The 27,774-nt window shown below is 42.2% G+C and overlaps 1 protein-coding gene across 3 annotated transcripts in view; it reads right to left on the reverse strand.

Moving 5' to 3' along the window:
• Positions 1-27,774, reverse strand: part of pomt2 (protein-O-mannosyltransferase 2) — a 120,414-nt gene that overhangs the window by 49,025 nt on the left and 43,615 nt on the right. For all 3 annotated transcript variants that reach the window (XM_078561921.1, XM_078561922.1, XM_078561923.1), the window contains 8 exons: positions 25,014-25,096; positions 19,550-19,659; positions 19,397-19,463; positions 14,829-14,889; positions 14,657-14,735; positions 13,624-13,775; positions 12,866-12,957; positions 3,269-3,345 (listed from right to left, as the gene is read on the reverse strand). In XM_078561921.1, coding sequence (XP_078418047.1) covers positions 3,269-3,345; positions 12,866-12,957; positions 13,624-13,775; positions 14,657-14,735; positions 14,829-14,889; positions 19,397-19,463; positions 19,550-19,659; positions 25,014-25,096 — 721 coding nt within the window. The remainder of the gene's footprint in view (positions 1-3,268; positions 3,346-12,865; positions 12,958-13,623; positions 13,776-14,656; positions 14,736-14,828; positions 14,890-19,396; positions 19,464-19,549; positions 19,660-25,013; positions 25,097-27,774) is intronic.

The raw sequence follows: 27,774 nt of genomic DNA on the forward strand, positions 1-27,774 counted from the left end.
TATCCACCACTTTACCATTACCATCAAGTCAGGGGATCAACCCTGGTTCAATGAAGAGTGCAGGAAGGCATGCCAGGAGCAGCACCAGGCATACCTAAAAATGAGGTGTCAACCTGGTGAAGCTACAACACAGGACTACTGTGTGCCAAACAGCATAGGCAAATGAAAGACAGAGCTAAGCAATCCCACAACCAACAGATCAGATCCAGGCTCTGCAGTCCTGCCACATCCAGTCGTGAATGGTGGTGGGCAACTAAACAACTCACTGGAGGAGGAGGCTCCACAAATATCCCCATTCTCAATGATGGGGGAGCCAGGCACATCAGTGCAAAAGATAAGACTGAAGCATTTGCTACAATCTTCAGTGGATGATCCATCTCGGCCTCCTCTGGAGTTTCCCAGCATCACAAATGCCAGTCTTCAACCAATTCGATTCACTCCATGCGACATCAAGAAATGGCTGAAGGCACTGGATAGCGCAAAGACAATGGGCCCTGACAATATTCCGACAATAGCAAATAAGACATGTGCTCCAAACTTACCACACCCCTAGCCAAGCTGTTCTAGTACAACTACAACATTGGCATCTACCCAGCTATGTGGAAAATTGCCCAGGAATGTCCTGTCCACAAAAAGCAGTACAGCTCCAACCCGGCCAATTGCCACCCCATCAGTCTACTCTCGATCATCAGTAAAGTAATGGACGGAGTCATTAACCATGCTATCAAGTGGTACTTGCTTAGCAATAACCTGCTCACTAACTCAGTTTGGGTTCCGCCGGGGCCATGCAGCTCCTGACCTCATTACAGCCTTGATCCAGACATGGACAACAGAGCTGAACTCCTGAGGCGAGGTGAGTGGTGATTACCCTTGACATCAAGGCCACATTTGACTGGGAATGGCATCAAGGAGCCTTAGCAAAACTGGAGTCAATGGGAATCAAGGGGGAAAACTCTCCACTGGTTAGAGTCAGGCCAAGCACAAAGGAAGAAAGTTATGGTTGTTGGAGGTCAGTCATCTCAGCTCCAGGACATCACTGCAGGAGTTCCTCAGGGTAGTGTCCTCAGCCCAACCACCTTCAGCTGCTTCATCAATCACCTTCCTTCCATCATAAGGTCAGAAGTGGGGATGTTTGCTGATGATTGCACAATGTTCAGCACCATTCACGACTCCTCAGATACTGAAGCAGTCCATGTCCAAACGTAGCAATACCTGGACAATGTCCAGGCTTGGGCTGACAAGTGGCAAGTAACATTTGCACCACACAAGTGTGAGGCAATGACCATCTCCAACAAGAGAGAGTCTAACTATTGCCCCTTGACGTTCAATGGCATCATCATCACTGAATCTCCCACTATCAACATCCTGTGGGAGGTTACCATTTACCAGGACCTGAACTGGACTAGCCATATAAATACTGTGGCTACAAGGGCAGGTCAGAGGCTAGGAATCCTGCAACGAGTAACTCACCTCCTGACTCCACAAAGCACAAGTCAGGAGTGTGATGGAATATTCCCCACTTGCCTGGTTGAGTGGAGCTCCCACAACACTCAAGAAGCTCGACACCATCCGGACTAAACAGCCCGCTTGACTGGCACCACATCCACAAACATTCACTCCCCCCACCACCCCCATACACAGTAGCAGCAGCAGCATGTACCATCTACATGTTGCACTGCAAAACTCACCAAGGCTCCTTAGACAGCACCTTCCAAACCCACGACCACTACCATCTAGAAGGACAAAGGCAGCAGACAGATGGGAACACCACCACCTGGCATGATCTAGTTGATTGGCAAGTCACTCACCATCCTGATTTGGAAATATATAGTCGTTCCTTCACTGTCACTGGGTCAAAATCCTCCCTAATAGCACTGTGGGAGTACCTACACCACATGAGCTGCAGTGGTTCAAGAAGGCAGCTCACCACCACCTTCTCAAAGGCAACTCAGGATGGGCAATAAATGCTGGCCCAGCCAGTGAAGCCCACATCCCGTGAATGAACAAAAAAAAAATAAAAAATTCCCACTCCTTCACCTCGATGGCAACTTACCTATCCTGGTATATGCAGAGGATAACATAATATTGTTCAACTAAGTATTGCTGATTGATAAAATGTATTCTAAGCCTGCATTTGCTACCAATGCCATGCATGGGAAGCCGCCATCTTTACTGGGGGCAATATGCAGCAGGGCACATTCGTGGTCATCACTAGCCCTAGAATTGCAAATATTACAGCAGAATCTCTCAGGGCTCCTACAGTTTTCTTTATCCCTTTTGGCTTCATTAACATTTTTCTTGCCTTTTTCCCCCCATTCTTTTGGGAAGGTACATTTCCTGCAAAGCTATCTTGTCATAGCAGCTTATCTCTTGTAGTGTGGATGCGATGGTGCTTAAATTCTTTTAAATTCATTTTTATGGGATGTACGTGGCACTGGCTAGGCCAGCATTTACTGCCCATATCTAATTGCACTTGAGAGGTGATGGTGAGCTGCCTTCTTTTTAAACAACGCTCAACAGGGTAGATGTAGAAAGAATGTTCCCCCCTAGCTGGGTGATCTAGAACCAGGGGACACTGTCTCAGAAATAGCGGTAGGCCATTTAGGACTGAGATGAGGAGGAATTTCTTCACTAGAGGGTGGTGAATCTTTGGAATTCTCTACCCCAGAGGGCTGTGGAAGCTCAGTCATTGAGCACGTTCAAGACAGAGATTGAAAGAAATTAAAGGATATGGGTATGGTGCAGGAAAATGGCACTGAGGTAGAAGATCAGCCACGATCTAGTTGATTGGCAAAGCAGGCTTGAAGGGCCGAATGGCCGACTCCTATGTTCATCAGTATATCAGTATACCTTTCACTATATCATTACTTCTACTCTTAATCCTTATAAACCTATAATCAGCAAGTGCATTTCATGTCGTTTTTCTTTCAAAATTTCCGGTCACAAAAATTACTTATGTAAACTGGTAAGGAATTCATATTCTGCTATTTAATGATATACTCTGTATAGTTTATGGGACTATAATTCATTAATTCCTAATTTGATTACTGTTTGAGATGCTTCTAATAAAGTCACTGAGGAAATTTGAACTACCCAATACCCAATAAATTCAAACCGAGGGGAAAACTAAATATACGGAAGAGCAGAAAGCCAGGTGAAAAGTTCAAGAGATAGAGATTATTCAATGCTCTAAATTAATGGACTACAATAATTTCAGTCAGGATGATCTGTATTTGATATTAAAAGTATGCGGAGGAGATTTACTGACCCGGATCATGACAACGTGAGACTCGAGCAGGATCTCCGGGAATGAGGGTTTCAGGACTTCCAGGCTGATGTTTGGCACTGCAATGAGAAAGGCTCATTACAATGTGTTCAGATACCTGCAATCACCAAATCTCATGAGTAAACACCTATTAGCACTTTCCAGGATATTGGTAAAAAGAATAGGAAACTAAGACAAATGATTTAAAGTTAGGGAGAAAAGAGTTTGAGTCAAATGCCTTTTCAAAGTCCATGTAGACCACATCAACAGCATTACCCTCATTGACCTTTTCTGTTACCTCTTCAAAAGACTCCAGCAAGTTAGTTTAACATGATTTCCCCTTTAGAAATCCATGCTGACTCTTCCTCATTAACCCATAATTTTCCATGTGACTACTAATTCTATCCCAAATAATTGTTTCTAGAATCTTGCGCACCACTGAAGTTAAACTGACTGGTCTGATCCTTATGACCTTTTTTGAAAAAAGGGCATAATGTTTGTTAATCTCCAGTCCCCTGGCACCACCCGAGTCTAGGGAAGACTGAAAGATTATTGGCAGTTTTTCCTGCCAATCTTTCGTTCCAGTCTATCTGGCCCAGTTCCGTTCTTGCCCCATTGAAGTCGGCTCTTGTCCAGTTAATTATTTTTACTCTGGATTGCCTATCGTCCTTTTCTATTATTCTAAAACATACAATACGATGATCACTGTCTCCTAAATGATCCCTCACTGACACTTGATCTACTTGGCCCGCCTCATTTCCAAGAGCCAGGACCAACAGTGTGTCTTTTTTTGTTGGATTGGACACATACTGCTGTAGAAAATTCTCCTGAACACAATCTAGGAACTTTTGCCTCTCTCCGCCCTTTACACTACACTGTCCCAGTCTACATTTGGGCAATTAAAGTCCCCCATTATAACCACTCTATAATGCCTGCCTCTCTCTGCAATTTCCCTGCAGGTTTGTTCTTCTACATCCTTCTCACTATTTGGCAGTCTATAGGCTACACCAAGCGATGTAATTAATTGCACTCTTTGTTCCTTAGCTCTAGCCAAATTGATTGTGTCCTTGAACCCTCTGGGACATCCTCTTTCGGAGCGAGATTCGAGTAGTAGAAGTTAGACAGCCCTCAGTAGTGGGACAGGAGAAGGGCTGCATGAACAGGAGGCCAACGTTTTAGATCAGAGTGGTGGGAGGCAGAGGGATTGGAAGAAGCAGCAGAGGTGGGGTGGAAAGGGACATGGAGCTATGCAAAGACGAGAAAGTGGAATGATTTGAATCTTAGAATCATATAGCACAGAATTATGCCATTCAGCTCATCATGCCTTAGCTGGCTCTTAGGCACAATTGACCAAATTCGGCAGAAGTTTCCCTTTAAAGTGTTTATCAAATTCCCCTTTGAAAGTTACTGTTGAATCTACTTCTTTTCAGGCAGTGCATTCCAGGTTGCAACAATTCACTGAAAATTTTCACCAAATTTTTCCCTTATGCACACCGGATCTTTTGCTGATTATCTTAAATCTGATTCCTCTGATTATTGACCCACCTACCCAGTGGAAGCTGTTTCTTAACAAGTGAAGAGGGCACTCAGTAGCGTGCATATCTCCTTCATGCTGGGTTAACTCAATGTTCCTAAATTACACAGCTTTTCCTTGAGGTTTTTCCCTGTCTGGTTGATGATCTGTAACTCCAAAGCTGAAAAAAGAAATCTTCTAATTAAGCGCTTCCACCTCACTGATGGAATCCACAATCCAATCCACATCCAACAACCTGCCCTGAAAACTCTGCTCACATTTTGACAGCTGCAACAAATTGCACCACAGCATGAGGCAATCCATAACATTCTAAAACAATCAACATTCTAAATCAAACAACCCATAATATTCTTTAAAAAATCAATTCACCCCATGTCCTAAATATTAATGAATCCTTTAAAAAAATTCTAGGGTCCAGACCTTCGCCAAAAATGAAACAGTACTTCCTTGGGCCATACCCTGTAGCCAAGGATGGTAGCCAAAGTCTTTATATTTTTGTTGAGAGTTACGAAATAGCTCCTTAAATGTCTGCCACTGCTTCTCTACCATCTTACCTTTTAACCTATTTCCCCAGTCCACTTTAGCCAACTCTGTCTTCATACCCTTGTAATTGCCTTTAAGTGTACGACACGAGCTTCAGGCCCAAATTTCTCACCCTCAAACTGAATAATAAATTCCATCATGTTATGATCACCGCCTAGAGGATCCTTTATTATGAGGTCATTAATTCTGTTTCATTACACACTACCCTCTCGAATACTATGCGTAGTTTTGGTTTCCTTATTTGCGGAAGGATGTAAATGCATTGGACGCAGTTCAGAGGAGGTTATTAGATTGATACCTGGAATGAGTGGATTGTCTTATGAGGATAGGTTGGACAGGCTGGGCTTGTTTCCACTAGAGTTTTGAAGAGTGGTTGAAGTATATAAGATCCTGAATGGTCTTGACAAGGTGGACATGGAAAGGATGTTTCCTCTTGTGGGTGAGTCCAAAACTAAGAGGCACTGTTTTAAAATTAGGGGTCACCCTTAAGGACAGATGAAAAGAAATGTTTTCTCTCAGAGAGTTGTGCAACTTTAGAACTCTCAGCCTCAGGAGGCAGTGGAAGTGGGGTCACTGAATATTTTTAAGGCAGAGGTAGACACATTCTTGTTAGGCAATGGAATCAAAGGTTATCAGGAGGTAGACAGAAAAGTAGAACTCAAAACACAAACAGATAGCCATAATCTCACTGAATGGCAGAGCAGGCTCAAGGGGCCAAATGGCCTATATCTGCTCCCATTTCATATGTTCATTTGTACCAGATCCAAAATTTCTTGCTCCCTGGTTGGTTTCAGACAGGGTTGAAAATACACAGGGGCGCCAGGTGAATTCATCTGTCATAGCCCCCAAAAAGTTCATGAAAATTCATCACGGAGGTGGCCAATGAGAGAAGGGTTATCCCTGTACATGGGAGAGACAGAATCCTTGAGAAGTTGCTCCTCCAAATCACAGATTCTGTCTCTTCCATGCTCACTGCTCAAGCTCCTCCAATCACAGGTTCCCTCCATCCTGCTCTTGCTGCTCCGCAAGAGCCAAAATTTGTGACTAGAACAGCAGCAAAGGCAATAGGAAGAGAACCTATGATTCATGGTCAAAAGGCAGTTATTCTGGCTGGTTCTGCTGCCACCATGCAGGAGTTTTCAGCTGCGCCAATTGTTGGACATCCTCTGAGAGCCAATGAGAAGAATCAGAAAACGAAAGAGGAAGGAGCCCCCTCCAATAACAAGGCTGAAGTAGGGCCGGGGGCAGCTGTGAGCTTATCCAAGCACCCTGCTATAACTTCTTCAATAATAGCTTCTAACATTTTCCCTATAACTGATGTTAAGCTAACAGGCCTGTAGTTTCCCACTTTGTGTCTCCCTCCTTTTTTGAATAATGAAGTTACATTTGCTATCTTCCAATCTAATGGGACCTTCCCCAAATAAGGAATTTTGGATAATTAAAACCAATGCATCAACTATCTCACTGGACACTTCTTTTAAGACCCTAGGATGAAGTCCATCAGGACCCAGGCTCTTGTCAGCCCGTAGCTCCAACAATTTACTTAATACCACTTCTCTGGTGACTGTAATTTTCCTGATTTTAAATGACACCATGTATGCCCAAATAGATGGTGTTGCAATGGGATCCCCTCTAGGCCCAGCTCTATCATTTTCATCGGTTTCCACAAGAAATGTGTTTTTGATGAAATGACCCCAACCTTCTACCACTTGCACATTTCCGATACATAGATGACACGCTTGCTATATTTAAATCTGCAGCTGGATAGAAGAATTTCCTTACACACCTTAATGCACTCCATCTTGTGCTTAAGTTCACCTTTGAAATGGAGAAGTCTAACAAGCTCCCTTTCCTCGACATGCTAATTTAGATGAAAGTAGCTCAATTACCCTGTAATTCAAGGATAAGTAATTGATAATTAAATAGTTAATGGTTGGTATATATTTATTTCTGCATTTTCTACTAATACACCTATGTTAGGATTAAAAGTGCTGTTACAGGAGATGAGAGGGGAGGAATCTGAACTATCCATTATGGGTCCCTGTCAATCCATTGCCTTATGTTTAAGGCAATGTACGCAAATAGAATTAAAAAGAAACACTTTAGGAAGGATGTGAAGGCATTAAAGAGGGTGCAGAAAAGATTTACAAGAATGGTAACAGGGCTGAAGAACTCAGTTATGTAGATAGATTGGAGAAGTTGAGACAGTTTCTCTTGGAGAACAGAAGGTTGAGGGGTGATTTAACAAAGGTATTCAAACTCATGAGGGGTCTGGATAGTGTAGATAGGGAGAGACTGTTCCCATTGGTGGAAGGATCAAGAACCAGAAGGCACAGATTTAAGATAACTGGCAAAAGAAACAATGGTGACATGAGGAAAACATTTTCGCAGCGAGTGCTTAGGATGTGGAATGCACTGTCTGGCAGTATGGTGGAGGCAGGGTCAACTGAGGCTTTCAAAAGGGAACCAGGTCACTATCTGAAAAATGAGCAGGGCTTTGGGGGATAGGTAGGGCAGTGGCACAAGGTGAATTGCTCCTTCAGGAGGGCCAGCACAGGCATGACATGCAGAACAGCCTCCTTCTGTGCTGTAACCATATGATGATTCATGGTATGATTCTAAATAGCATCTGCAGTTTATCTGCCCATTTCACCAGTAAGTCTGTGTCCTCTGGAGTCAAATACTATCCTGTTCACTGTTTTGGCTTGGAAGAAAATAGGTCATTTTAGATCTATGATTCTGAAAGCTTTTACCACTGAATGTTTTCCTTGCCTCAAGCAAGTCTGCTTGAAACTAATTGATAAAATATTGATTACCTTGACAAGTCAACAACTCCATAAATATTGTCTAATATAGTTCCAGTATAGTAGAAAGCAAACTAGATGGACCTTGGGTCTTTAATCACTCAGCAATTCCTAAGCTCTTAAGCTGAACTTATCCAAGACTTGGGCAGTCCAGCAGCACTAAAATGGTTAGACCATAAGACGTAGGAGCAGAAATAGGCCATTTGGCCCATTGAGTCTGCTCCGCCATTCAATGAGATCATGGCTGATCTGATAATCCTCAACTCCACTTTCCTGCCTTTTCCTCATTACCCTTGATTCTCTTACTGATTAAAAATCTGTCTATCTCAGCCTCAAAAATACTTAACGACCCAGCCTCTACAGCCCTCTGTGGTAAAGAATTCCACAGATTCACTATCCTCTGAAGAAATTCCTGCTCATCTGTTTTAAATGGGTGCCCCCTTACTCTAAGAGTATGCCCTCTGGTCTTAGGCACTCCCACAAGGGGAAGCTCAGCACCTACCCTGTCAAGTCCCCTAAGAATCTTATATGTTTCAATAAGGTCGCCTCTCATTCTTCTAAACTCCAATGAGTACAAGCCCAACCGACTCAAACACTCCTCATAAGAAAATCCCTCCATCCCTGGGATCAACCAAGTGAACCTTCTCTGGGCTGCCTCCAGTGCCAGTATATCTTTCCTTAGATAAGGGGACCAAAACTGTTCACAGTATTCTAGGAGTGGCCCAATTAGTGCCTTGTATAGTTTTAGCAAGACTTCCCTATTTTTATACTCCATTCCCTTTGAAATAAAGGCCAACGTTCCATTTACCTTACCTATTACCTGCTGAACTTGTATGCTAGCTTTTTGGGATTCATGTACGACAGCCCCAAAATTCCTCTGTGCTAAAGCTTTCTTCCTTTAAATAATATTCAGCTCCTCGATTCTTCCAGCCAAAGTGCAGAACCTCACACTTTCCCACATTATATTCCATTTGCCACAATTTTTCCCCACTTACTTAACCTGTCTATTTCTCTCTGTAGACTCCTTGTGTCATCCTCACCACTTGCCTTCCCACCTATTTTTGTGTCATCCGCAAACTTGGTGATAGTACATTCACTTGCCTCATCCAAGTCATTAATATATGTTGTAAATAATTGTGGCACTCCACTAGTTACAGGTTGCCATCCTGAAAATGCCCCTTGGATCCCAACTCTCATCTATTAGTTAGCCAGTCCTCTATCCATGCTAATATACTCCTCCCCAACACCATGGGCTCTTATCTTATTAAGTAGCCTTACATGTGGTACCATATTGAACGCCTTTTGGAAATCCAAATATATTACATCTACTGGTTGCCCTTTATCTATCCTGCTTGTTACCTCCTTAAAGAATTCTAATAAATTTTCCCCTTCATGAAGTCATGCTGACTCTGCTTGATTTATGTCTTTGTAAATGCTCTGCCTTTACATCCTTTATAATGGACTCCAACATTTCCCCAATGACAGACGTTAAACTAACTGGTCTATAGTTGCCCGTTTTTTTGTCTCTCTCCCTTTTTGAATAAGGGTGTTACATTGGCAGTTTTCTGATCCTCTGGGACTTTTCCAGAATCTAAGGACTCTTGGTGGATACACTGGTCATAATCTTCCATTTCTGCAGCTATTTCCTTTAATATCAGAGCATGCAACCCATCAGGTCCAGGGGACTTATCGGCCTTTAGCCCAATTAGTTTCCCCAGTACCTTTTCTCTACTGATAGTTATTGTATTTACTTCCTCCCCCCTTTTTGCCCCTTGATTATTTAGTATTTTTGGAATACTATTAGTGTCTTCTACTGTGAAGGCTGATGCAAAGTATTTATTCAAATCCTCTGCCATTTCCTGGTTCCCCAGTATTATTTCCCCAGCCTCATTCTCTAAAAGGCCTATACTTTGGCCTCTCTCTTCCTCTTCGTACATTTAAAGAAACTCTCACTGTCCGTTTTTATATCACTTGCTTGTTTACCCTCAAACTTTATTTTCTCCCTGTTCCTTATTTTTTTTGGTCATCTTCTGTTGGTTTTTAAAACTTTCCCAATTATTTGGTTTACCACTAATCTTTGCCACATTGTATGCTGTTTCTTTCACTTTGATACTATCCTTAATTCCTTGGTTGGTTTATCCCCCTCCTAGAATCCTCCTTCCTCACTGGGATATATCTTTGTTGTGAGTCAGGAACTATTTTCTGAAATGTCTGGCATTGTTCATCAACTGTTTTTTCTGCTAAACTCCTTTCCCTGTCCACTCCAGCCAACTCTGCCTTCATTTCTTTTTAATTACCCTTATTTAAATTTAGCACAGATGTTTCCAAACTAAATTTCTAATTCTCAAATTGAATGCTAAATTCCACCTTGTTACTGGTTCTCAGGGGATCTTCTACTCAGATAATTTATTAAACCTGCCTCATTACACATTGCCAGATCCAAAATAGCCTGATCCCTGATTGGATCCACAACACATTGTTCTAGGAAACCATCCCGAATACACTCTTTGTTTATTCTTGTTCATGGCTACCTCTGCTAATTTGATTTTCCCAATCTACACGGAGATTAAAGTTACCCATGATTAATATACTGCCTTTTTTTACATGCCCTCATTATTTCTTGATTTATTCTCTGTCCGACAGCACAGCTACTGTTAGGGAGCCTATAGACTACTCCCACCTGTGTTTTCTTCTCCTTGTTATTTCTTACGTCCACCCACATCTTCTGATCCAAGATCATTTTTTGCTTTCATACTTATTCCATTTCATACTAATTAAGCTACCCCACCACCCTTTCCTTCCTGGCTGTCCTTTCGAAAAATCACATACCCCTGAATATTTAGTTCCCAGCTTTGATCTCCTTGTAACCATGTCTCCGTAATGGCTATAAGATCATACTCATTAATCTTGATTTGTGCCGTTAATTCATTTATTGTGTTCTGAATACTACGTGCATTTAAGTAAAGAGCCATTCATTTTGCCTTTTTACCATTTTATTCCCCTTTGACCCTATTTCCTGCTTTTTTTTTTATGTCTGTACACTCTATCCCTCCTGTCACACTCTGGGTATCATTACCTCAGTAGCTGCCCTGCAATGCCACTATATCCTTTTGCTTTGTGAGCCTACTTATCCCATCTCCAGAACCCTACCCCCTCTATTTAGTTTAAAGCCATCTCTACTGCCCTAGTTATTCGATTCACCAGGACACTGGTCCCAGCATGGTTCAAGTGAAGCCCATCCCACCGGAACAGCTCCCTTCTATCCCAGTACTAATGCCAGTGCCCCATGAACTGAAACCCATTCCTCCCACACCAATATTTGAGCCACGCATATAACACCTTGACTTTATTTAACCTATGCCAGTTTACCCGTGGCTCAGGTAGTAATCCCAAGGCTATTACCTTGGAGGTTCTGCTTTTTAACTTAGCTCCTAACTGTTCAAATTCTTTTAGCAGAACCTTGTTTCTAGTCCTATCAATGCCATTGGTACCAACGTGGACAATGACAACTGGATCCCTCCCCTCCCACTTCAAGTTCCTCTCCAGCCCTGAGGGGAAGTCCTTAACCCTGGCGCCAGGCAGGCAACACAGCCTTTGGGATTCACGCTCACGGCTACAGAGAACAAGAGAAAAGATGGAGACGTAGAACTGGCTATCATTGTTATGTATGGAAGGTTTACCCAAGGATGTGGATCACTGGGCAGCATGGAGGTAGTGAAGGGCCCAACATTAGATCCTCAAGGAACTCCCGAGGTGGCAATGAGGGAGAGGGGAAAAAAAGCCATTTCCAGAAGTCCATTGACTATACCCAGATGGACAGAACTGGAAGTATACAAGGGCAGTAGAATGGAGCTAGACCATGACAATGTGACCAATAATCTTAAACACTGATGAGACCGAGGGGGATAAGGAGGAACAGGGCACCACCACCATCAATGCTATGCAAGGTATATTCATGGTTTTTTTCCAGGGCAGACGCCATAGAGGGATTCAAACTAGAATTTCTGGAGAGATGGGCACTGAGCAGAGAAATGTCATGCTCCAGAAGGGGCTTTAAAGAAGTGACAATAATTGGAAGCGACAGATAGTTTAAAGGTGGGCATTGTGTTTAAGTGGTGGTCGAAATCATTTTGGAATAATTCAGCTAACCTCAACTTTAGAGAGAATTGAGAGAGAAATTGGTAGAGAACTTTTTTGTTCAAACAAATACAAGAATTTAGCAATGTGCTGGTAGCCTCGTTTACAAATTCCCACATAGTCTCACTTCACCGTACTTCTGCAATTTGGTCTAGTCTACAGCCCAGTTTATATACTCTCTTCTTATGAGTCAGGCTTTCTGACAGTGAAACAGAAGAGATCAATTCTTTGATTTCAGTTTTGATTCCCATTGTTGCTTAGTATCATGCTTCTATTTCCCCATCCAGTGTCACCTTGGGATGTCCTTATTAAGGTCCTCGGTAAGATGTTGGCAACAATGTGCATTTACTACTTCTGTAGGGACAACAGGGCAACAGTTGCAGTATTTATTAATGATTACGCCCATAGGAACATAACACAGTCTCCATTAACACATTCCTATTCAGTGTCTTGCACACAACCTACATATGCATCCAAAATCCCTTTGGGCTTCCTACGTATTGAATGATTAAAACAATAAGGGTCAGATATTATAGGCACAAGAGGTTTATTATTACTACAATCACATCGGCAGCCACTTACATTTGGCATTGACATGGTCCTCAATGTTCCACAATGAGTTAGGGGTTTCTTTAAGGTACGGACTACAGCTGACTTCAACCTGTTCCCAGCCCCTAGCAACAGCAAAGAAAAACAGAGACACACAGTTCAAATCAAATTTTCAAATGTTGAAACAGTGAAGCACCTCTCATGAAATTGGGTTGCAAAGACAGGTGTGAATTTTAAACAGACACAAAGCTCCACTATTTAAATTAGATGTGCAGTATATGCTCATGTAAGTACACAAACTGTGGACACTGTGGTTACAATCGCTATTTTCACAGCTCTGCACTAAGTTAGGAGGCACAGGAGGAGAAAGTTACAAAGGGATGTGGGCAGACAAAGTGGGCAAAGTTAATGCAGATGGAATTCAAATTGGGAAAAAAGTGTGAGGGCACCCATTTGATAATTGGGAAAGACAAATCAGAATATTTTCTTAATGGTGAAAGACTAAACTACCAAGAGTTGATGATAACAGAATCCACATTTTTAAAAGGGATGGCAACGCAGGAATCGATATGATTTGTGGCCACTGCAACCTCAGTGTATCAGGAGCAGTGTGGGAAGCCTTGTGAGGTGTGGACTGTGATGTGTTACCATTATTAAGCAGTAGAAGGACATCTAGAAAATTATAATACAAATCAGACAATAAAAGTTTACAGGGAATATTGGACATAACATTTTTGATCAAAAGCTAATAGCTTGCAGAACAGGCGATTGAATGAGCCAATAATACTCACCATTTGGGCAAGGATTTCCCAGAGGAATACAGGACACATCCAGTTGCCACATGGATGAACCGAATTTTACTTCTTAGAACTTTAATCAGATCCCCATTCTGTCCCCCAACCACCTCAATTCTCCAGAAATCATTTGAATCCCCAGTTCCATTCTATAAATAAACAAAAGCAACCTTCAATCATCAGAAGTAGAATTTATCTTCATCAGAGCAGTTCCTGTCCACCACTAAGTTACATAGGAATCAAGGTCCAGCTAGTTCGCTTTCTACCATCCGGTAGTCACAAGGACAAGTTATTGATGAAGCACAACAACCAATCACTATCAATGAGTCTACAACTATAAGGCAAGGAAAACCTGCAGTGGTGGAAAGTTTTGGGAACCATAAATCTGAAATCACCTGCTCTTCCCAAACATGCCACATTCACTATACACATGTCTTTAATTACTCAATATCATACCTCAAATTTTATTTTTTGAAAGAAATCTAATTTGCATTTAAGGTCCGTCAATATTAATTGCTGCCACTATCTTCCTAGATTGACCAATTGCTCATTAAAACATTGTTTTTCTAGATTAGTTTTGAATTTTCCCCCTTCAAGTGCAGGCTATGTCCTCTGGTTCTACTGTTGTTGATGAGACAGCTTGACATGCCTACATTATCTCACTTTTTTTAGACTCTGAAAAGCAGCTTTCAATCTTTTCTTTTCAGTGAGAACATGGCACAAATTCAATGCATATAAATCATACCTGGTTTCTTTACCAGAGTGCTCCATCAGGATGGTCATGCCTCCCTCTGAAAACTCCTCAATCAATAAAACCACAATGATCTCTGCACAAGATACATCTGTCTCTTAGCCTTATATCTTTTCAATCTCTGGGAAGACTCTTGCTGTTTAGCCTTCACAATATCTGTGCCCCAGGTGGGCACATTGTGACAGACTCCAACTGCCCTGGGATTTCCTTTCAAAGACACTCATTTGTGCAGAAATAACTTTTCCTCAATCTAAGCCAAAGTCCTTGAACATTCCTTACTATTCCATATCCTGTGACCTGGAAGTGCTTCTTTGTTAGTGGTGCCTCATGCTGGTGACTGTGCATATTCCGAGACGTTCTAGCAATCAAAAAACAGAAAAATGAGCCTGCAGAAGGAACCTCATTTTTATTAAACTGATAAACTGAAGATGAGCTCATTTCCAAGACTTACTCTTTGTGCTCAAGTCTGAAGACATCACCATGTCGAATATGTTGGGCAGTGTCACCCGTGTCTGTAAAAGGCGTCAGAGGGGGCAATTAATCAGGTGAGGTGCTCTCTCTCAAAAGATTGTTTCACAAACTCCCAGCTTGTGGGTTTCATATACTAATGTTCATCGACATCTTCAGCTTTCAAACAGATCAACACAGGCAATCGCTAATAATCATTTTTCAAGGGTTCATTTCCAGCACTTATCAAATCCACATTAACAAAAACAGATCTAAATGAATAATTTGACTTTATCTAAATGACTAAACAATAAATAAATCTGCTCTCTACTGCTGGATCATTAAATTCAATGAGCTTCAGAAGGCAAAAAAGAATAATCATTTAATAGTCCTGTCAACATGAAAACAGTCAATTAACTATTAACAGCCTCATTGTCCTGCACCTCAAAAGGGGAAATGGGGTGTAGTGGGGAACTTTGAGATGCAGGAACTCTAAGAAAATGTGTTGGCCATATCATTTCTAAACCTACTATTGCGTTGTATTCCTATGTACTAATCATTGGAGTCCCCAAATGTTTAGTAAAAGTATGCTTTTTAATTGAAAAGATTTTACAGGGCTACATGGAAAAGACAGAAGAGTAGGCTAGCTGAATTGTTGTTGCAGAGACAATGTACTGAATTGCCTACCTTTGTGCTGTAACCGTTCTATAATTCTAGTACAGATACATTCAATGAAACTGATAAATGTTTGAGGAAGAAAGAAGCTAAAGGTTACCCTAATAGTGTGATCAAGAAAGTTGGGACGAGGTGTGTGTGAAACATAAACACCAACATAGATGAGGTGGGTCAAATGGCCTGTCTCCACACTGTAAATTCCATGTAAAGCTGCCAGCAGGGAATACAAACACTATACCGTGTTTCACATCCTCATGTCATCACCACCAAGGAATTAATGTGAATCACTCCTGCCCTCACTCCCTCACATTCTCTCTCCTCCAACCCCCTCACACTCATGCTCCCCCCACAATGTCCAGTCAGACACTCACGCAGACACTGGCTGCCTTGCCTGGACCCCGTTCATCAGGCTGCCCTCGCCTGGACCTTATTTTCAAACTTACCTTCCCACTCATTGCTGCTCGTCTAATTGCTAGTGAGCCTATCAACAGCAAATGCAGGGAGAAACCAGCCTGTATCTGGATGAGCAGCTTTACAGCATTTTTCAAATATAAATCAGTTGAATGTCCAACATGTTTGGTGGGCCACATGGAGTTAGAAAAGCCTCTTTTAAGTAGAAGGTGCCGGAGCAATGCTTTGGTGTGTCCCAGCAGCACTACAGCACTGCCAACCACCACCTAATTATGTTTGAATGGCAGTACCTTGCTGCTGCTTCAATTACATGTTTAACTCCACATAAATATTCAACAAAGTACAAAAATCAAACCCCGACCCCAGTTAAGAAGCAGAAGGACAAGATTAACAACAGAATCTGCACAGATCCTCAAACAGTATAAAGCCAATGGTAACACCAAGTAGGGGCAGATAAGATGCCTATAGACAAATGAGAGCACATGAAATTGGAGGCAACCAATTGGCTTGTATAAGGAATTGGTTTGGAGGTAGGACAGACACTCGGAATAGTCAGTATGTACTCAAATTGACAGGGTGGGACTCCTGTATCCCCCAAGGATTTGTACTGGGACCAATGCTTTGCACTTTACTTATCAATGACTTAGATTAGGGAATAGTGAAGAGAGCCATATATGCAAGTTTGCTGACGACATTTAGTTAGATGGCATGGTACATAAAGTAGTTTGGAACAGGAAGTAGCATTGACAGGACATTGACAATAAAATGAGCGACTTAAACTTAAATATACGAAAGTGAGAGGTCATCCATTCTGGGCACAAGAACGATAGATTCGAAAGAGAGCTGCTAGGATGAGCAGTTAAGGGTCTTTGTGATGTTAGCACAAAAGCTATGATACTTACACAGAAAAAAATTCAAAAGGCTAACGGGGTGTTCGTCTTTTCCTCAAGAAGGCTGGAAAACAAGGGCTAGTGAAAACAAGCTATTGAATGGCGGAACATGCTCTAGGGTTAAATCGGCTTCTTCCTGCACCCATTGTTACAATCTCCGTAGAGACCAATAGCTTTTTAAAGAAATATGAATTTCCCAGCAACTGATGAAAAGAATTGCACAAGATGATTTCACATTTTAACGTAAAAAGACATTACCTTAAAGTGGTCCATCAGCTAAGAATTTACGTATGTAGCCCCTTTTAATTTAGTGAATGATTCAATTTAAAAATAAACCAGCAGTCAAGCTTTATTTTTAAACAAAATAAAAGTTATTTTATTATGAAACTACTGCTGAAAGTTACTTAAGTAAAAGTAATAAAGCTATCAACTAAAATACAGATATAAAGATTAAAAATGCAGTTAAAGGAAAAAAAAGATGAGATTTTTTAATCAGTCTCCGAGAGATATCATTGCGGGTCTATTGCTCGAGTTCCTTCTTTCGGAAGTGAAGGGGTTGAAATTTGAGGTTCGGTTTAGCAGCTGCAATAGCTTCTGCAGTCGACTAGTCAGCGTTTGCCTTTTTTAGGTGGACACAGCAGGTTTTTTGGAGATGGAGGTTTCCTATTCCTCACTAATTCTGTGGTTACGGCACTTGCAGATTTCCTGGTCTCCTTCAACAGGAGAACAGTTGATTTCTTAATACCTGCTTCTCTGTCCTCCCCTTGGCCAAGAATCCTCTCTGACGTTGTCTCTCAGAGTTCTTCCTGGGGGTTCTGCACCCTGCCACACAAGACAACTTCCTATAGCCTCTTTTATACAGTTTTTAAAAAATACAAAAATGGCTGCTGTGTTAATTTTCAAAGAGTCTTTGTTTCACCGGGCAAAGAAGTTAATTACATTGTGGTCCTTTGAAGTCTTTCCTGTCTCCTGCTGCCTCAGAAGTAAAAGGGTTTTTCACACCTTTTATAAGATTCAATGGACATCTCTGGAGTCGCCTTTGCATGTTAATGACTCTTGGTAGCCAGCTTTTGAGATACGAATATGACAAGGTTTGAACAAACACCAGAATGGTGCCATGTTGTCTGTCCATACTTCCATTTTGAAAAAGGCTTTTAAACTCAATGTAAAGGTTTGAAAACAGTTGCCCTAAATCTGTAATATCATAATTACACATCTGTGATAAACGGAACAAACTAAAATCAACATAGACTAAATATTAGATATTAAGATAATATCACCACCGTCAACACCCCTTTGTCCTTTCGTCTATGACATCTTTGGCAGTCTTTTCTTGGCCTCCACCAATCACTGGCCCCCTATCGAGCTCTCTTGTCCCACCCCCTTCTACCAGCTTATATTTCATCTCATTTCTTTATGTCTTAGTTCTGATGAAGGGTCATACGGACTTGAAACATCAACTAGATCCCTTTCCGCAGATTCTGTCAGACCTGCTGAGTTTTTCCAGGTATTTTTGTTCTAGACTAAATATTACTTAAGAGGCAAGTAATATACCAAGCTACAGAAAAGTACTTCCCTAGTAACTAATTAACACAAACAAAAATACTTTATGACCTGTCTGTATGTTACACCACGCTCTCAGCAGATATGTAGCCCTGCAGATTCAAGCCCAAACCCCTCCCAGAGTTTCAGGAGGGTCTTCCAGTGTCCTTCAAAAGTCGCTTCATTCAGTCTTACAAGCATCCCCAAACTGACTTTCAGCAGCAAGGCCCACTCTGGCAACTACTTGGTTTTTGAATCTCTGCATGTCCAGTCTTTTGGAACAGAAAATCAGTTTCCCCTCGGCATCCTGCTTGGTGTCTAACACAAAACAGTCTTTTCTTTTGCCTCTCACAGTAGATGTCTGTGTTCCTCTTTGGGTCTCTCCGAGTCTGAAAGTCTATGACCAAAAAAATCCAGCTCCCTTCTTTTACATCAAGGTGTGAAACCTATTAATTAATTTAATAGGTTTCAGCCTGGGTCTCTTTCCCAATGGCAACCAAATCACATGGGTCTGTCTGGGCAGAATTTAGTATGATTTCACTATCCCTCAATCAGAACATTGTTTTAAAACATAACCATCTTATAAAGTCTCACATTTGTAGCACTATGTTCAAACTCTTTCGAGTTATTAACAGTCACAGATTGCAACTCTTTCGAGTACAATCACAGTTCTTGGTTTCCGGGAGTGGGACATGAACCCACAACCCTCTGATTCAAAGGCGAGGGTGCTATGAACTGAGCCACAGCTGACACCTCCCTAGCACTATGTTCAAGAGGCATCAGTCTGAATCATTAATTAATATCAACATAAGGAGCTCTCTAGTGGATGCTAAATTTATACTTCAATATTGTGTACAGAATGGCAAAGGGGACTTTTTTTCAATTAGAGCCAAGTGCCAATAAGGGTTAGCAAGAGGCCTTTCAAGAAATGGTCAAACAGCTCTCCTCATGGCTCAGTATTATATTTAAAACCTCACACAGCATTCCTTGATTATCCTTTTAAATTTAGTGAAGGGGTATAAATGACTAAGAAATAAAATTGAACAGCACTGACCAGAGGCCTGTTCAGGTTTCCTGACAATCCAAAGGTTATTGTTATCCTTGTGTAAATAGGCCGTCACCTGAAAAACAGAACAACAGAATGAGAAAGCCTTCACATGTTCGGCACTTGGAACTACTACATGATTGCAGTACCAGTCCAACTAACCTGCTGCTGTCGCGCGCCAATGCCTTCTGGATACAGATGCCAGTGGGAGTGCAGGTACCCACCTGCAGTCCGCACGTTCTTTACTGTAATCACTGATCCATAAGCAATGTCTGGAGCAAGAGAGAACTGCTGTTAAGCCTAGAACAAAATACCTAGAAAACACTCCGAGGGAGCGAAATACCAGCAAAATTGTAGTCACTAAACTCTCAAACGGAAATACGGCCACGAGCAAGCCTGGTAACCCACAAGACAACAAATTAACTATTCTATAGCCAGGTTACTCAGAGTGAAATCAAGCAACATTTCTTCACTGTGGCAGAAATCTGGAACTCTTCCCACAAAAAGGCTGGAGGTCAATTGAGCTTTCAAGACTGGGGTTGATTGATTTTTGTTCAGTAAGGATACAAAAGGAGATGGAGTCAAGGAGGTTGAATAGGTTTAGGACACAAATTAGCCACAAAGTCCAGCAGCTTTAGCTTTGCGTGCTGGTCTCAAGCGGTGGGAGCAGGGGGAACCCCCATTATGGGTCCCCGGGCCCACTGGAGGCACCTTCCAACCCAGGTCACCCCCTGTGCTTTCTCTAAGTGGTGTTCAACATGGAGGAGTATTGATCCATCAGCTGAGCGGAAGAAGGGGGTGTTACAGTAGGTGATAATGAGCAGGAGGTTTCCTTGCCCATGTTTGACCCGATACCATGAGATTTTATGGAATCCGGAATCAATGCTGAGGACTCCCAGGGCATTCAATCCTGACTGTAAACCATTCTGTCGCCACCTCTGGTAGGTCTGTCCTGCAGGTAGGACAAAACATACCCAAAGATGGAGGTGTCTAGGAAATTGGCTGTAAGGTATGATTCTGTGAGAGTGACTGTGTCAGGCTGTTGCTCAACTAGTCTGTGAGACAACTCTCCAAATTTTGGCACAAGCCCCTAGACACCACCAACTGGAAGTTCCCTTCCAAGCCACTCACCATCCTGACTTGGAAATATGTCGCCATTCCTTCACTGTCACTGGGTCAGAATCCTGGAACCCTCTTCCTAACAGCACTGTGGGTGTACCCACACCACATGGACTGCAGCGGTTCAAGACGGCAGCTCACCACCACCTTCTCAAGGGCAACTAGGGATGGGCATAAATGCTGGCCCAGCCAGCGAAGCCCACATCCTGTGAATGAATAAGGAGGGCTTTTGAGGGTCAACAGGGCTGGGTGGGCAGTTGTCATTTTCAGTGCCTAGGTTGATGCCGGTCACCATTAGCAAAGCTAGCTTTTAATTCCAGATTTATTAATTGAATTTAAATTGCACTGGCTGCCATGGTGGGATTTGAACTTGTGCCCCCATAGCATTAGCCTGGGCCTCTGGATGGCTAGTCCAATGACATTACCAAGATGCCACTGCCTCCTCCTGGGGCAGAAGTCTCACCTTAAAAACAAATAGTGGGATGGCACCAGCCCTCTACCACCCCGCCAAAGCGATTTTTTAAGCAAGGGGTGGTGGGTCTGGAGACTGCAGTGCCCCGTAAAATCCAGCCCAACATCTCTTGAATGACTACACAGACAAGTCAACATAGCTTGATGAGATGGAAGACCAGCTTCATCTGCAAGTTCTATCATAAATGACTTGCATATTAGTAAGGTTTTTGATACTGAGTCATGTACAAGGCTCATCCATAAATAGGGAAACATGAAATAAATGGGCAATCAGCGTGGCAGGATGTTAGGGAGATGTTAGGCATTTAGGGAGACAAGAAATCTTTCCACCATGCTGCTGTTGGACTAGTAGGAATCAATTAGTGGGTGCCCCAAGGATTTGGGTGGGGATTTCTGATATTCCCAATGATTTGCAAGAACATTCAACGACCAGGTGATCAGGAGCAGAAAGGTCAAGATGGATTGGGAAATTGAACTTGGAAACAACACACACAATTTAATGTCAAAACAGCAATCAGACCAGGGCAAAAGGATGAACATCAGAACTATAAAGATGAAGTGCTAGTCTGTCTGCAGTGCCTGGCAGCAGTGAATAAGGCAAATAGAATCTTGTATTATACAGCATAGGCTCTAAAACACATGATGGGATGCTAAGCTTATACAGGCCAGAGGTTCCTCCCCCACCAGCTGTCCCCTCCACATCTAGAATAGTGTACAATTTGGATTTCTCCATCTTAGCAAGGACATCATGATACATCTAGAGGGAGTGGGAGGGGAAAACAGTAGCATAGTGCTAATGTCACTGGACTGGTAATACCCAGGCTATTGCTCTGGGTACATGGGTTCAAATCCCCTACGGAGCTGTTGGAATTTAAATTAAATTAATAAAATCTGGAATGTGAAGTTAGTCTCAGTAATGGTAGCCATGAAACTATCAATTGTTGCAAAATGTCCTTTAGGGGAAGAAATCTGCCATTCTTACCCAGTCTGGCCTACATGCAACTCCAGATCCGCAGCAATGTGGCTGACTCTTAAACGCCCTCTGATATGGTCTAACAAGCCACTCAGTTCAAGGAGCAATTAGGGATGGGCAACAAATGCTGGCCTTGCCTGCGACACCCACACCCCATGAAAGAATAAATAAGGCTGAAGAGATTCAGAGAGTTCTCTGATCAACAATTTTTCAGCACAGAAGAGGCCATTTAGCTTAAAAGCAAAAAACTGCGGATGCTGGAAATCCAAAACAAAAATAAAAATACCTGCTGAGTTGCAGGTCTGGCAGCATCTGCGGAGAGGAATACAGTTAACGCTGAGTCCATATGACTCCTCAACAGAACTAAATAAAAATAGAAAAGAGGTGAAATATAAGCTGGTTTAAAGGGGGGGGGGGGCGGCGGTAGAGCTTATCCCATCTGTTTCAGATCTCACTCCCATTCCCCTGTCCTTTCTTTTCTTTGTCAAATGTTTACCATTTTCCTGCTTCCACCACTGCTACGTCAGCTGGCATTACTAAGCCATCACAACTTATAACCAGAGTACAACTTAGATAATTCCAATCAAAAGCAGGATGATTCAGAAAGATTGATTGGAAAAATTGGGGCTGTTTTTGTCAGAAGAGCACAGGTTGCAAGGCTGTATGATACAGATGGATAAAACCATTAAGGGATGGGACAGGGAAGTAGGCTGACTGCAGTGACTGAAGGTCTAGAACAAGGGTTCATACAATCAATCTTGAGTTTAAGAGACTTAAAACGGACCTAAAGAAGCTACTTTACACAGAACTAAGTGTTTAAAATTAATAAGGGATGAGAAATAGCGGATAAAAGAAACTAATTTGGGTTCTAAATTGAGGAGACATAAATGAAAGATGAAAAATGCATGAGATTGAAGACAGAGTAGCAGAAACTTATTTTTTAAATAACCAAAAGGGTTGAGAGACTGTGAAATGCACCAATGGAGTCAGTAATTGAAGTAGTGACCACATAAACACTTAAGACTAGGTTAGCTCGTTGTTGAAGGAAAGGTGGTTAAGAGGTACAGGAACAAAATGAGTAAGTGTGATTGGAGTACAGCTCATGTGATAAATGCTAGTACAGACTGACTAAGCTGAAAAAAGCTAGCATTTATATAGTACCTTTGAACTAGAAAGTTTCACAATGATCAAAATGATTTACACCAAGCTCAAGGGATGGGTATTATGAAGGGTGACCGAAAGCTTGAGCAAGCATTTGAAGGAGGGACTTAATAAAGGAAGGAGAGATAGAGGTGGTTGGGAAACAGAGGGATAGTGTGTAATACAATAGGTTAACAGCTTGATATATGAAAGAGGTCCCATGAGTTATTTAGTATAGGGACTGACAGTGATTGAGAGAGAGAGGACTGTGCCAGAGAAATCTCTGCGCAAACAGACAGCTGACAGAGAAGTAATGGGCTACATACTTGTAAACGCACATATAGAAAGTAAACTCTTAAATTAAAAATTACAAGAAATGACACTAGGAGGGTCTAAGTTAAAATATTTGGGTAGGTGATCAATGTGGCACAGATGAAGAAACAAGAACAAGATGAAGTAATCCCAAGGATGAGAAAAAAGATAGGGCCTCACGTCAAACACTTCTGTGCAGAGACTAGCCAGGTTAAAAAGGCATTTGGGACACTCGTCTTTATCAATCGAGGCATAGATTACAAAAGTAGGGAGGTCATGTTGGAGTTGTATAGAACCTTGGGGAGGCCACAGCTGGAATACTGTGTGCAGTTCTGGTCACCACATTATAGGAAGGATGTGATTGCACTGGAGGGGGTGCAGAGGAGATTCACCATGATGTTGTCTGGGATGAAACATTTAAGTTATGAAGAGAGGTTGGATAGAGTTGGGTTGTTTTCGTTGGAGCATAAAAGACTGAGGAGCGACCTGATCGAGGCGTACAAGATTATAAGGGGCATAGACAAGGTGGATAGGGAGCAGCTGTTCCCCTTAGTTGAAGGGTCAGTCACGAGGCGACACAAGTTCAAGGTGAGGGGCAGGAGGTTTAGGAGGGGGAATGTGAGGAAAAACGTTTTTACCTAGAGGGTGGTGACAGTCTGGAATGCGCTGCCTGGGAGGGTGGTGGAGGCGGGTTGCCTCACATCCTTTAAAAAGTACTTGGCACGTCATAACATTCAAGGCTATGGGCCAAGTGCTGGTCAATGGGATTAGGTAGGTAGGTCAGGTATTTCTCATGTGTCGGTGCCGACTCAATGAGCCGAAGGGCCTCTTCTGCACTGAGATTTTGTGAAGTAATATATTACAGAATTTTCAGACCAAGGTGCTAGAGTTACAAGCTATCCTATGACCAAAAGATGTGTTATGACAGAAATATATTTCTGATCAAGAACTGGACTGAATTGGTGCAACTCTTAGTCCCCCAATGGCTATCCTACTTTTAAGTTTAACAGATGTATTCACTTGATTTATAGTTCAACAAATCTTAGAAATCACATTGCCTTCAGAATCTCAGTGTTTCTTAGGATTAGATGAGAAGCCCTAGTACTCCAGTAGTGTGCAGGTAGCTGAAAACATGACCGAAAGTGGTGGGGCAAAAGAAGGGGGAAATACACAAGGGTTCAGAATCAGAGGAATGGAAAGTTTGGGTTGAGGGAGCAGGAGAGCAGCTTGTAGCGTGGAGGATGTTGCAAAGATGGGGAAGGCCAACACCATGTAGGCCTGTTCTCATTTTGGATGGAATCCTGCTAGTTTTATGCCTGGGGAACTTCCACCGTTGGCCAATACCAGATCCCATCTTCTCCCACAATCTAGAGTATCCCTTCTAACAAAGCCACTTCTGAGTAGCTCCCACTTCCCATCCCTTGGAATGTGAACTCTCTCACCAGCATCACCCATACAGGGATCTCCTCCCATCTGCTTCCATAACAGTGGCCACAATTCCTGCCTATAACTTGAATCAATGATTTGCCCAGGTCTGTTGGAAAGTCGGATGCAGCTTGGCTATTTATTTCAGTAACTGCCCGAAACAGTAAGTATTTAAGGAACACCTACACTCTGGCATCGATGCATTGTGCAAATTGTTACCAATCAGACGAGACTGAAATGCAGAGCTGAAAAATCCATCGCCAGGACCGCTAAGAAAAAAAAAGGACAAAAGTTGTGAGCTTCCAACACCATCAATTCCTGTTTGGTTATAGAACAGTGAAGTCATCCAATTACATAGTTACTTCATTTCTCAGGGTAACCGAGGAGATTACAGTACATTCACTAGGCGTAATACATTTATTTCCACCTTCACCCTGCCCTCTGTACCAGCCTCTGATTCTGCCAGCCGTTAATACAAGGCTCCAGACTCCAGAAAGTGGCAGGCTCTCCAGAGGGTGGCCACCTGCCAAAAACTACAACATTATGATGTTGTTTCCAATCCTGCCATCAGCATTAATCTTCCTCAACATCATTTCTTCAGCAAGTCACTAGTCTCCTGGTCAAAGGGCATTGTGCTCAATTGGATACACTGTCTGGGTTTCCTTCACACAGTTACCTGTTAGAAATTGAGAAATAATGACAACAGTATGACCTCCCATTTCCTGCCAAGATATCACCCTCACTTGGGAGGACAGAGTGCTCATTTTCATGTACATCTTGCAGATGAACAGAGGCCATGGTCAGATGCCCCAGTCTATTTGCATTGGTTATAATCTTCCAAAATCCCTTAGATTCTGGAAGAGTTCCAGTGGATTGGAAAATAGCTAAAGTAACACCTTTATTCAAGAGAGGAGGAAGACAGAAATCAGGGAACTACAGGCCAGATAGCCTAACATCTGTCACAGGGAAATTGCTAGAATTCATTATCAAGAAGGTAATACTTTGATCACGTAGAGTCAACATGGGTTTGTGAAAGGAAAATCATGAATAACTAATTTATTAGTGCTTTTTCAGGAAGTAACAAGCAAGGTGGATAAAGGGGAACCTGTAGATGTGGTGTACTTGAATTTCCAGAAGGCACTTCATAAATTGCCTCATAAAAGATTACTACACAGATAAGAGCACATGGTGCAGGGGCTAACATATTAGAATGCATAAAGGATTGGTTAGCTAACAGGAAACAGTGTAGAGATAAATGGGTCTTTTTCGTGTGCAACCAGTGGGAGTGCCACAGGGATCAATGCTGGGGCCTCAACTCTTTACAACCTACATCAATGATTTGGATGAAGGGATCGAATGTATGGTAACTAAATTTGCCGACGACACCAAGATAGGTAGGAAAGTAAGTTCTCAAGAGGAGGTAGAGCATCTCCAAAGGGATATAGACAAGTTAAGCAAGTGGGCAAAAATTTTACAGAGTATAAAGTGGGAAGATGTGAACTTGCCTACTTTGACGGAGAATAGAAAAGCAGTACACTATTTAAATTGAGTGCGATTACAGAACTAGACAGAACAGAGGGATCCTGCTGCCCTGGTACATGAATCACAAAAAGTTACTATGCAGTAACATGAAGTGATTAGGAAGGCAATTGGGGTGCTGGCATTTAGTGCAAGGGGAATGGAACATGAAAATAGGGAAGCTTTACTGCAGCTGTGCAGGGCATTGGTGAGACCACATCTGGTGTACTGTGTACAGTTTTGGTCTTCTTATTTGAAGGAAGATATAATAGCATTAGAAGCAGTTCAGAGAAGGCTCACACAACTAATTCCTGGGATGAAAGGCTTATCTTATGAGGAATGGTTGAACAGGTTGGGCCTATACCCACTGGAGTTTAGATGAACAAGAGCTGATCTTATTGAAACATATAAGATCCTGAGGTGATTTGATAGGGTAGATACTGGGAGGATGTTTTCACTTGTGGGGGAGATTAGAACTAGGGAACACTGTTTAAAGAATAGGAGGTCTCTCTTTTAAGGCAGAGGTGAAGAGAATTTTCTCTCAAAAGGGTTGTCAAATGTGGAATTCTCTTCCCCAGAAAGCAGTGGAGGCTGGGTGTGAATTTACTGAAGGCAGAGTTGGACAGATTTTTGATAGACAAGGAAGTCAAAGGTTATGGCAGCAGACGGCAAAGTGGAGTTCAGGCCACAACCAGATCAGCCATGATCTTATTGAATGGCAGAGCAGGCTCAAAGGGCTGAATGGCCTACTCCTGCTCCAAAGTCCTATGTTCTGTCACAGGGGGCTCCCAGTCACATTGCAAGCCTAAAACCTCAAATGTTGCAGAAGGGACTCCTGAAAACATTGGTCTGTGATTCTGTCTGGAGATTTGCCTGCAGTATCTAGAGTAAATATTGACATCAGAAGGGATTATGTTGAAAAGCAGGAGTTACACAGAATTCCAAACTAAAATTAGATTGAACAAAGGGCTATGAAAAGTAAAGGGGAAATAGTATAGAATAAAATTAATAATGGAAGGTATAGAAAGGGAGAACAGACAGAGACACAGCAAGAAAGAGAGAGGGGGAGGAATATGAAAAAAAGTGATCAAAGTGTAAAGGCAAGCACTTTCATCAGCATAAGAGTGAAAAGGGGGAATCCACTTAGACAGGAAAGAGGCCAAATATTATCAACTATCATTGAATACTGGTTAAGAATTTTAACTTGGTGTTAAGGGAGGCAGCAATTGGCGCATTGGTGTATCAGGGGTGGGTGCATGAAGAACGTTATGTGGAAACCATCAGCATTTGCCCCACGTCTCTATATCACGACAATTCTAGACGCAAAGCCATTTTCCAAATCGGTATTCACTGAAATTATGAACTTACCAACTCGTGCAGCAAAATTCCAGTTTAATGACACCAAAGATGCCCAAATAGATGGTATAGC

The sequence above is a fragment of the Cetorhinus maximus genome, chromosome 18, assembly GCF_964194155.1.
Source record: "Cetorhinus maximus chromosome 18, sCetMax3.hap1.1, whole genome shotgun sequence".
NCBI lineage: Eukaryota > Metazoa > Chordata > Chondrichthyes > Lamniformes > Cetorhinidae > Cetorhinus > Cetorhinus maximus.